General features: G+C 42.6%; 1 protein-coding gene across 1 annotated transcript in view; it reads right to left on the reverse strand.

Moving 5' to 3' along the window:
* Positions 1–249: 249 nt before the first annotated feature.
* The window catches only part of LOC307030604 (kinesin heavy chain-like), a 45,594-nt gene continuing 33,422 nt past the window's right edge, over positions 250–12,421 (reverse strand). The window contains exons 17-26 of the mRNA XM_079667112.1: positions 12,293–12,410; positions 11,980–12,056; positions 11,700–11,809; positions 9,503–9,604; positions 9,351–9,411; positions 9,197–9,268; positions 5,521–5,625; positions 4,538–4,754; positions 2,950–3,088; positions 250–2,756 (exon numbers count right to left, since the gene is read on the reverse strand). Coding sequence (XP_079523238.1) covers positions 2,955–3,088; positions 4,538–4,754; positions 5,521–5,625; positions 9,197–9,268; positions 9,351–9,411; positions 9,503–9,604; positions 11,700–11,809; positions 11,980–12,056; positions 12,293–12,410 — 996 coding nt within the window. The 3' untranslated portion in view covers positions 250–2,756; positions 2,950–2,954. The remainder of the gene's footprint in view (positions 2,757–2,949; positions 3,089–4,537; positions 4,755–5,520; positions 5,626–9,196; positions 9,269–9,350; positions 9,412–9,502; positions 9,605–11,699; positions 11,810–11,979; positions 12,057–12,292; positions 12,411–12,421) is intronic.

Here is a 12,421-nt window from a genome sequence, read left to right on the forward strand (position 1 = left end):
ACTTTACATTTTTTGGACATCTTATCTTTTAGTCAACTTTTTTTGGAGCAACTTTTTTCTGGTCCACTTTTTTTCTGGTCAAATAATTTTTGGTCAATTTATTTGGTCAATTAGTTTTTTCAGTCAACTTATATTTTTCATTTGAGTTTTTATATCTGCATCCTTTCTGAAGCTGTTTCTCCTGATGGAGGAGTTTCGGGTCGCTGTACTGTGCTGCCCCCTGCTGGACAAAAACCACAAACACACGTATTTCATTTAACATTTTATTTCAGAACAATGACAGATCACCGTTTGTCCTTTTGAACATTAAGGTTTTGTTAAGTTTGGTCCCCGTTTAATCATACTGTGGTTCTCCCTTTCAAAATAAAAGCACTTCACTGAAATCACTTTATAACACACTGACAGACGGAGAAACACGCGTCACACGTTAGAAACATGACGGATGAAAACCCTCAGGATCACCGTCTCAGAAAGTAGAAAACTCATAAATGAGATATTTTTAAATAAATAAAATCAGTGCGATAAAACATTCAGGAAAATATAGATATGCAACGTTAGGAATAATAACAATACTGTTTAATAAAATCATGAGGTAGAACGACATAAGAAATATTAAAATGTAATATATTAAATTACTAAATATTTAAAAGTTATTATTATAAATAAGGCTCACTAATACGGGCACTTTAAAAGTTAAAGAAATATACAAAATGTTGGTTTAACTGTATTTTGATGACACAATGATGGTCATTTATTCCAGATATTATCTTATATAGTCAAACACCAACTTATTTGACCATCATCTGTTATTCTGTTATTCCTAACGGCTCATATTTCCCCGGTGGGTTATCTTTTATAAGACACTCAAACACTGATACAGCTGTTACTGAAACACGTTTAAATAATACTGATCTTATAGATTCCTAGACTCACAGATTGTTTAAAGGTTTGAGTGAACATGAAGCGACGCATCACCTCCAGCTGATACTGAGATACTAAAGATCAATTCTGACTTTTAAAAGACAGTTTTTACTCAGAATATATTAAAATATAGTCTAAATTGTGCCCATTAAGTTTTCACTGTGCTTTATTTTAAGAATTGTTCACTCAGAACTTCCCTGATCCACTTTGATTTATACACTTTAGTGGACTTTTTGATTCTGGATAATTAGGAATAGAGGAGCGTTTAACTCAGTATCAGTGAACTCGGTTTGAATCTCTTTGAAGCCACTAAACACAATATTTAGATTGTTATTCATCTCATTATAAACTCACTTATCCACAAAGAGACAGACAGACAGACAGCTGACGGAGAGGACATTAGCATTTATTGACTGTTAAGGTGGAATGGCTGTTAAGGTGGAATGGCTTTTAAAGTGGAATGGTTGTTAAGGTGGATTAGCTGTTAAAGTGGATTAGCTGTTAAAATGGATTAGCTGTTAAAATGGAATTGATGTTAAAGTGGATTAGCTGTTAAAGTGGATTAGCTGTTAAAGTGGATTAGCTGTTAAAGTAGATTAGCTGTTAAAATGGAATGGATGTTAAAGTGGATTAGCTGTTAAAGTGGATTAGCTGTTAAAATGGAATGGATGTTAAAGTGGATTAGCTGTTAAAGTGGATTAGCTGTTAAAATGGATTAGCTGTTAAGGTGGATTAGCTGTTAAAGTAGATTAGCTGTTAAAATGGAATGGATGTTAAAGTGGATTAGCTGTTAAGGTGGATTAGCTGTTAAAGTGGATTAGCTGTTAAGGTGGATTAGCTGTTAAAATGGAATGGATGTTAAAGTGGATTCGCTGTTAAGGTGGATTAGCTGTTAAAGTGGATTAGCTGTTAAGGTGGATTAGCTGTTAAAGTAGATTAGCTGTTAAAATGGAATGGATGTTAAAGTGGATTAGCTGTTAAAGTGGATTAGCTGTTAAAGTGGATTAGCTGTTAAAATGGAATGGATGTTAAAGTGGAATAGCTGTTAAAGTGGATTAGCTGTTAAAATGGAATGGATGTTAAAGTGGATTAGCTGTTAATGTGGATTAGCTGTTAAAATGGAATTGATGTTAAAGTGGATTAGCTGTTAAAGTGGATTAGCTGTTAAAATGGAATTGATGTTAAAGTGGATTAGCTGTTAAAGTGGATTAGCTGTTAAAGTGGATTAGCTGTTAAGGTGGATTAGCTGTTAAAGTGGATTAGCTGTTAAAGTGGATTAGCTGTTAAAGTGGATTAGCTGTTAAAGGGGATTAGCTGTTAAAGTGGATTAGCTGTTAAAGGGGATTAGCTGTTAAAGTGGATTAGCTGTTAAAGTGGATTAGCTGTTAAAGTGGATTAGCTGTTAAAGTGGATTAGCTGTTAAAGGGGATTAGCTGTTAAAGTGGATTAGCTGTTAAAGTGGATTAGCTGTTAAAGTGGATTAGCTGTTAAAGTGGATTAGCTGTTAAAGTGGATTAGCTGTTAAAGTGGATTAGCTGTTAAAGTGGATTAGCTGTTAAAGTAGATTAGCTGTTAAAGTGGATTAGCTGTTAAGGTGGATTAGCTGTTAAAGTAGATTAGCTGTTAAAGTAGATTAGCTGTTAAAGTGGATTAGCTGTTAAAGTGGATTAGCTGTTAAAGTGGATTAGCTGTTAAAGTGGATTAACTGTTAAAGTAGATTAGCTGTTAAAGTGGATTAGCTGTGAAAGTGGATTAGCTGTGGTTGTGTTAACACAGATCTGGTTCCAGTAAAGGCAGAGTGGTGAGAGAGATCCTCAGGAAATGTATAGAGTCGTCTGTGGGGAAAGGAAGTGATAAACCTTTATTTAAACAACCTGATGTTAACAAAGACGTCCACAGTGTTGTTGTCACCGTAGCGTTATCAGAGAACTGAACCCAGCCTGTATTAATGCTTCATAGCTGGGTTAAGACTGCATTAACACGTATTCATATTAAAGATGTGATATTCATGGACCAGTTCTGACTCACCTGTCCTACTTGCTGTGATGGGGCTGCTGCTGTCGGGGGGGCAGATGGCGGGGACTGGCCGCCCCCCCCCCTCTGATGGGGGGTCTGATGGCAGAGGACGTGGGATGATGGTGATGATGGCCCGCTCTTATTGGCTTAGCTACAGGGAGACAGCAGAGGGAGAGTTTAAAATACTACAACATTTTCCAAATTCAATTTGAATTTCTTTTTAAAATATTCCACATTTTTATAAACTCTCAACATATTCTGTCTTTTATATATATATATATTAGGGCTGTCAAGTTAACGCGTTAATAACGGGCACACCTTAAGTGTATTTTTGTTTTTTAGCATCTGGTGCTAGCTAGCTGCGCTAACGGATATATGGAGCTGTTTCAATGAAAACAGAGGAGCGACATTTCGCCGAGCACTTGACTTCATGCAGGCAGCCAGACAGAGGGACACTGTACGAAAAGTCAGCACACTCAGTGCGCGCAACATGATTGCAGCGTCCAGGCAGCTCCATCACACACACACACACACACACACACACACACACACACACACACACACACACACACACACACACACACACACACACACACACACACACACACACACACACACACACACACACACACACACACACACACACACACACACACACACACACACACACACACACACACACACACACACACACACACACACACAGGCGCACACACACACACACACACACACACACACACACAGGCGCACACACAGGCGCACACACAGGCGCACACACACACACACACACCCACCCCCCCATGTGTATTGTATTATTGTATGAGAGGTTCCAGGTTGAATTGAGGTGAATATTTGTAATGTTCAGAGGTTATTGTGTTTAATATTCATGAGAATATTTTTCATTGTTCAAATGATAATAAACATTTGCATAAAGCATATTTGTCCACTCATAGGTTGATAAGAGCATCAAAACTTGAAAAATATTCCTCTAAGAAACATTTAGAACAGATAAAAAAATGTGCGATTAATTTGCGATAAATCGCGATTAACTATTTGAATCGACTGACAGCCATAATATATATATAAGATTTTTTTTTTTTTATTCTCAAAATATTCAGTTCTTTTATGGAAAATAACTCTAGATGCTTTTAGTGCATTTTACACATTTTATAGCCCAATGTCTTAAATAAGAGCGTTCATACTTGATAGAATATTCAGTTAAAAAAAAATAACCGCTGATTTACAGCAACTCTTTCTTAATGTAAGTCAATGGGTTAAAGTCTTTTTGGGCCATAATGAAGTCACTGAAGCTGCAGTACCACCGTTTGGCCACTAGGGACACTTCCTGGCAGCTAAATCTTCAGAACTGTTACAGGATGTGTATTTTGTAAATTGTGTATTTTTTTACTTTTGTATCTTTAATATTTTTTGTATGCATGCTTCTTTGTTAACATTAAGATGTCTTTGGCTCTTTTCTGCTGTAACAAATATACATTTCTCCTCTGTGGGATAAGTAAAGGTATTCTGATCTGATTCTGATCTGACTCCTGGGGTTTGGTGTTAGCCCTGAAACTCGACTCTCAGGACATTCGTTGCTCACCGATTTGAGCGGTCTGCCCTCTCCTTGAGACGCTCTTGGAGAGGACGACCTCTTTGATCCGATCCACTTCCTGTTGGTAGCGCTTGCGGTCCCTCATGGCGACCCCCTTGGCCTCCCTGAGGGCCGCCTCCAGAGCTTTCACCCTCTCTGCCGTCGCCCGGAGACGCTTCTCCAACTTCGGCAGCTCGCAGCGAAGATCAGCGTTATCTCGAACCAGCTGACCAACACAGAGGGGAACATTTATTAAAACATTTACTAAGACATTCACTAAAAGCAGCTCCTTTCCCCTGTCCTAACCCCTCAGAGTCCTGGTCCTCTCGGGGTCTTAAACCTAGTACAACAGGTTTTTGGACCTATTAATGCAGGTGTACCTGTTTGTGGACCTGCTACAGCAGGTGTATTATTACCTGTTTGTGGATCTGTTAATGCAGGTGTACCTGTTTGTGGACCTGCTACAGCAGGTGTATTATTACCTGTTTGTGGACCTGTTAATGCAGGTGTACCTGTTTGTGGACCTGCTACAGCAGGTGTATTATTACCTGTTTGTGGACCTGTTAATGCAGGTGTAACTGTTTGTGGACCTGCTACAGCAGGTGTATTATTACTTGTTTGTGGACCTGTTAATGCAGGTGTACCTGTTTGTGGACCTGCTACAGCAGGTGTATTATTACCTGTTTGTGGACCTGTTAATGCAGGTGTAATTGTTTGTGGACCTGCTACAGCAGGTGTATTATTACTTGTTTGTGGACCTGTTAATGCAGGTGTACCTGTTTGTGGACCTGCTACAGCAGGTGTATTATTACCTGTTTGTGGACCTGTTAATGCAGGTGTATTATTACCTGTTTGTGGACCTGTTAATGCAGGTGTATTATTACCTGCTTGTGGACCTGTTAATGCAGGTGTATTATTACCTGCTTGTGGACCTGTTAATGTAGGTGTATTATTACCTGTTTGTGGACCTGTTAATGCAGGTGTATTATTACCTGCTTGTGGACCCTGCTGAGCTGCTCCAGGTTGTTCTCTAAGAAGACGATCCTCTGCCTCTGAGCCAGGCTGCCTCCAGCCTCGTCGCTGTCGCTCTCTGAGCTCTGAGAGAGAAGAAGGAAATACACAGAGGTTACACACTGATGATACACAGAGGTTACAGACTGATGATGACCTCCCACTAACCCTCTCACTTACCTCCCACTAACCTCTCACTAACCTCTCACTAACCTCCCACTTACCTCCCACTAACCTCTCACTAACCTCTCACTAACCTCCCACTAACCTCCCACTAACCTCCCACTAACCTCCCACTAACCTCTCACTAACCTCACACTAACCTCTCACTAACCTCCCACTTACCTCCCACTAACCTCTCACTTACCTCCCACTAACCTCTCACTAACCTCCCACTTACCTCCCACTAACCTCCCACTAACCTCTCACTTACCTCCCCACTAACCTCTCACTAACCTCCCACTAACCTCTCACTAACCTCCCACTTACCTCCCACTAACCTCTCACTTACCTCCCACTAACCTCTCACTAACCTCCCAATAACCTCTCACTAACCTCTCACTAACCTCCCACTAACCTCTCACTAACCTCTCACTAACCTCCCACTAACCTCTCACAAACCTCTCACTTACCTCCCACTAACCTCTCACTTACCTCCCACTAACCTCCCACTAACCTCCCACTAACCTCTCACTTACCTCCCAGTAACCTCTCACTTACCTCCCAGTAACCTCTCACTAACCTCTCACTAACCTCCCACTAACCTCTCACTTACCTCCCACTAACCTCTCACTTACCTCCCAGTAACCTCTCACTAACCTCTCACTAACCTCCCACTTACCTCTCACTAACCTCTCACTAACCTCCCACTAACCTCCCACTAACCTCCCACTAACCTCTCACTTACCTCCCACTAACCTCTCACTAACCTCACACTAACCTCTCACTAACCTCCCACTTACCTCCCACTAACCTCTCACTAACCTCTCACTTACCTCCCACTAACCTCCCACTAACCTCTCACTTACCTCCCACTAACCTCTCACTAACCTCCCACTAACCTCTCACTAACCTCCCACTTACCTCCCACTAACCTCTCACTTACCTCCCAGTAACCTCTCACTAACCTCTCACTAACCTCTCACTAACCTCTCACTAACATCCCACTAACCTCCCACTAACCTCTCACTTACCTCCCACTAACCTCTCACTAACCTCTCACTAACCTCCCACTAACCTCCCACTAACCTCTCACTTACCTCCCACTAACCTCTCACTAACCTCCCACTAACCTCTCACTAACCTCCCACTTACCTCCCACTAACCTCTCACTTACCTCCCAGTAACCTCTCACTAACCTCTCACTAACCTCTCACTAACCTCCCACTAACCTCTCACTAACCTCTCACTAACCTCCCACTAACCTCTCACAAACCTCTCACTTACCTCCCACTAACCTCTCACTTACCTCCCACTAACCTCTCACTTACCTCCCAGTAACCTCTCACTAACCTCTCACTAACCTCTCACTAACCTCTCACTAACATCCCACTAACCTCTCACTAACCTCTCACTAACCTCTCACTAACCTCTCACTTACCTCCCACTAACCTCTCACTTACCTCCCACTAACCTCTCACTAACCTCTCACTAACCTCTCACTAACATCCCACTAACCTCTCACTAACCTCTCACTTACCTCCCACTAACCTCTCACTAACATCCCACTAACCTCTCACTAACCTCTCACTTACCTCCCACTAACCTCTCACTTACCTCCCACTAACCTCTCACTAACCTCTCACTAACCTCTCACTAACCTCCCACTAACCTCTCACTTACCTCCCACTAACCTCCCACTAACCTCTCACTAACCTCCCACTAACCTCCCACTAACCTCTCACTAACCTCCCACTAACCTCTCACTAACCTCCCACTAACCTCTCACTAACCTCTCACTAACCTCTCACTAACCTCCCACTAACCTCTCACTTACCTCCCACTAACCTCCCACTAACCTCTCACTAACCTCCCACTAACCTCTCACTAACCTCTCACTAACCTCCCACTAACCTCTCACTAACCTCCCACTAACCTCTCACTAACCTCTCACTTACCTCCCACTAACCTCTCACTAACCTCTCACTAACCTCTCACTAACCTCCCACTAACCTCTCACTTACCTCCCACTAACCTCCCACTAACCTCTCACTAACCTCTCACTAACCTCTCACTTACCTCCCACTAACCTCTCACTAACCTCTCACTAACCTCTCACTAACCTCCCACTAACCTCTCACTAACCTCCCACTAACCTCTCACTAACCTCTCACTAACCTCTCACTAACCTCCCACTAACCTCTCACTTACCTCCCACTAACCTCCCACTAACCTCTCACTAACCTCCCACTAACCTCTCACTAACCTCTCACTAACCTCTCACTAACCTCCCACTAACCTCTCACTTACCTCCCACTAACCTCCCACTAACCTCTCACTAACCTCCCACTAACCTCCCACTAACCTCTCACTAACCTCCCACTAACCTCTCACTAACCTCTCACTAACCTCCCACTAACCTCCCACTAACCTCTCACTAACCTCCCACTAACCTCTCACTAACCTCTCACTTACCTCCCAGACAACAAGAGAAACAGAGGTTTTTTCTTAGAATCTCACTAAATTCTCTCAGATTTTCAACTATTTTTCAAAAATTCCTCAGAATTCTTTTTTTTTTTTTACTTTAATTTATAATTTGCCTTTTTTCTCATAATTTTAATTTTTCCTAGATTATCTAATGTAATTTATTTTTAAGAATTTCACATTTTTCTCAGAATTAAAGAAATAATTAAGAAACATGTAAGAGCGTTTGCGTGAACATTAAAGCGTGAACATTAAAGCACGAACATTAAAGCACAAACATTAAAGCACGAACATTAAATCGTGAACATTAAAGCGCGAACATTAAAGCATGAACATTAAAGCACGAACATTAAAGCGTGAACATTAAAGCACGAACATTAAAGCACGAACATTAAAGCACGAACATTAAATCGTGAACATTAAAGCGCGAACATTAAAGCACGAACATTAAAGCACGACATTAAAGCACGAACATTAAAGCGTGAACATTAAAGCACGAACATTAAAGCACGAACATTAAAGCGTGAACATTAAAGCACGAACATTAAAGCACGAACATTAAAGCACAAACATTAAAGCATGAACATTAAAGCGTGAACATTAAAGCACGAACATTAAAGCACGAACATTAAAGCACGAACATTAAATCGTGAACATTAAAGCGCGAACATTAAAGCACGAACATTAAAGCACGACATTAAAGCACGAACATTAAAGCGTGAACATTAAAGCGCGAACATTAAAGCGCGAACATTAAAGCACGAACATTAAAGCGCGAACATTAAAGCACGAACATTAAAGCGCGAACATTAAAGCGTGAACATTAAAGCATGAACATTAAAGCGCGAACATTAAAGCATGAACATTAAATCGTGAACATTAAAGCATGAACATTAAAGCGCGAACATTAAAGCATGAACATTAAAGCGTGAACATCAGCAGGAGAGGACTCTTTCAAAGTTGATGTGTTTAACTGTTGTTTTAATAAATGGTCGGTAGAAGAAGTTTTCTTACGCTCCTGACTCGAGCCCCGAGGTCCTCGATGAACACTTTCCGAAGGTGGTTCAGAGTCTGCAGCTCTCTGGCCTGTGGGAGGACACACAATAAGACATCTAATATAGAGACATCTAATAAAGAGACATCTAATAAAGACATAAGACCCACGCACCACCGTGTCCTCCAGACCCTTCAGGTCCTCTTTGGCTTGTTCCCTCTTCTCGTTCAGGAACCTGAGAGCTCACAACACAAACAGCTAATGTTATATCTTCACATGATATTATCATGTTATAGTGATGTATTGTTGGACGTGCACCAACTCACATGAGTTTCTGCAGTTTCTGCTCCTTGTTGTGGTCCTCAGCCTTCAGCTTGTCGCAGTCTGACTGCAGCTTCCTGACCTCCAGCTGCAGAGCCTGGGTCAGACTGAGCAAACACATCACATCAGCATGCTCACTATCATACTGTATATATCATTTCATAAATATGTATGGATATTGATATTGATGTGGCCAGGGAAAAGAAAGTTTGGGGCTCTCTGCTAGAACTGATACTCCTGCGACCCCACAACGAATAAGCGGGAGAAGATGGATGTAAATATGTATGGACTCTTTGAGTTTGCACCCTGTTAGGGGTGTAACGGTATCCGTATTCGTCCCGTGACGTCACGGTTCGGCGCATGCAGTCACACGACGAATACGCCTTTTTTTTACGAGTGGGAAAAAAGGTCTGTCATTCAGGGCAGTATTCACTACACTATTTATAATCCAGGGGGCGGTATTGCGCCTAAAAGCTGTTTGCCTGCCGCCCTAAAACAACAAATGAAGAACAAGAAGAAAACACAACAACAAAACGAACAAAATATAAGAAGAAGAAAAGTTAGTAAGGCGAGTTCAGATAACACACAGGAGCTAGAACCCACCTGCTTCTTTTAAATCAGCTGTGGGAATATTTCGGGTTCCCTGCGGACTACAATAATGATGGAGTGCGAGTGGTGGATCGGACGAGGCCGGTGTGTCGGCGTTGTTCGACAGTGGTGCGGTATGCTAATGGTAACACACGCCAAACATGTTAAAAGGTCTATTGAGAGAGAGGCTGGTCAGATTTTGACATGGCAACCCACCAGGGCAGTCAGAATCTCTGGCTGTGTGACTTGTGATGTGAATTTCTCCGGCCGATACTTGAAATAAACATCAGTGTTTGACATCAAAGCTCCAACTCTCCTCGTGTCTCTCTGAGTCCTGACTCTCCATTGCTGCAGAAGTTTCCCTTACATACCTTATAAACTGTTCTGTCTGATGTCGTCTGGCAGGCGGTACCGCAGCATCAGGACTAAAACCACCAGACTCAGGGACAGCATCAGGACTAAAACCACCAGACTCAGGGACAGCATCAGGACTAAAACCACCAGACTCAGAGATAGCATCAGGACTAAAACCACCAGACTCAGAGATAGCATCAGGACTAAAACCTCCAGACTCAGGGACAGCATCAGGACTACAACCTCCAGACTCAGGGACAGCATCAGGACTACAACTACCAGACTCAGACACAGTTTCAGGAATAAAACCTCCAGACTCAGGGAAGGTTTCAGAACTAAAACCACCAGACTCAGGGACAGTTTCAGGACTAAAACCTCCAGACTCAGGGACAGTTTCAGGACTAAAACCACCAGACTCAGGGACAGCATCAGGATTAAAACCACCAGACTCAGAGACAGCATCAGGACTAAAACCACCAGACTCAGAGACAGCATCAGGACTAAAACCACCAGACTCAGGGACAGTTTCAGGACTAAAACCTCCAGACTCAGGGACAGTTTCAGGACTAAAACCACCAGACTCAGGGACAGCATCAGGACTAAAACCACCAGACTCAGAGACAGCATCAGGACTAAAACCTCCAGACTCAGGGACAGCATCAGGACTAAAACCACCAGAGTCAGAGACAGCATCAGGACTAAAACCACCAGACTCAGGGACAGCATCAGGACTAAAACCACCAGAGTCAGAGACAGCATCAGGACTAAAACCACCAGACTCAGAGACAGCATCAGGACTAAAACCTCCAGACTCAGAGACAGCATCAGGACTAAAACCACCAGACTCAGAGACAGCATCAGGACTAAAACCTCCAGACTCAGAGACAGCATCAGGACTAAAACCACCAGACTCAGAGACAGCATCAGGACTAAAACCACCAGACTCAGGGACAGCATCAGGACTAAAACCACCAGACTCAGAGACATTTTCATCCCAATTCAGATTATTAAATACCTGGACTCTGTAAAGAACAACCAGAAACATTAACCTGTTTGCATCTTTATTTCTCTAAATATTATATTCCATTTACGTGTAAAAAGACTCCTCTTGCAAATCTCAAGACATTCTTGTTGGGAAAATATAGATTTTTCTCAAAATTCTCTCAATTGTATTTCTCTTGTTATTTCTTTCACTATTTGTATTGGTTTAATTAGTCTGCACCCTGTAACACATATGATGTATAAATATGTAACACGTACTCTTTGAGGCGCTCCCCCTCTCGGTGCTTCAGCTCGATCTCGTCTCTCAGGCGGCTCAGCTGTTTGTGGTGAACCTCTCTGTGGTTCTCCATCTGCTCCTCCAGAGTCCTCTGCACGGCAACACACGTCACTTCATTATTTAATATCAACCTACAGTAGGTATTAACAACAAACTGTTCTGATGAATAGCCTACTTTACTAAATCCTGTGAACATCACAACACAGAGGCTCTGGGACACTTCAACAGTTACTGAGTGTCCTGCTGCAGATCCACCCGTACCTTCATCTCCTCTGCGTCCTGCAGGCGGCTCATGTGCTCCTTCTCTTTATCCGTCACCTTCCCGTGCTGCATCTGACCTACACACACACACACACACACACACACACACACACACACACACACACACACACACACACACACACACACACACACACACACACACACACACACACACACACACACACACACACACACACACACACACACACACACACACACACACACACACACACACAGTGTTTTGAATGTGTTCAATGTTAACCGAACGTCAGCCAATGAGAGAGCAGCGTTTCCTATCACCATGGCGACTGACCTTGAGCGTGCAGCTTGGCCGCCTCCTCCATGAGAGCGTCCTGACTCTCCTCCAGCTGCCTCTTCTTCTGCTCCAATCCCTGCAGAGCCTCCGTCAGCGAGCACACCTTCGCCTGGAGCTGCAGGAACA

This window comes from Notothenia rossii, assembly GCF_949606895.1.
Source record: "Notothenia rossii genome assembly, chromosome: 2".
Classification (NCBI taxonomy): Eukaryota; Metazoa; Chordata; class Actinopteri; order Perciformes; family Nototheniidae; genus Notothenia; species Notothenia rossii.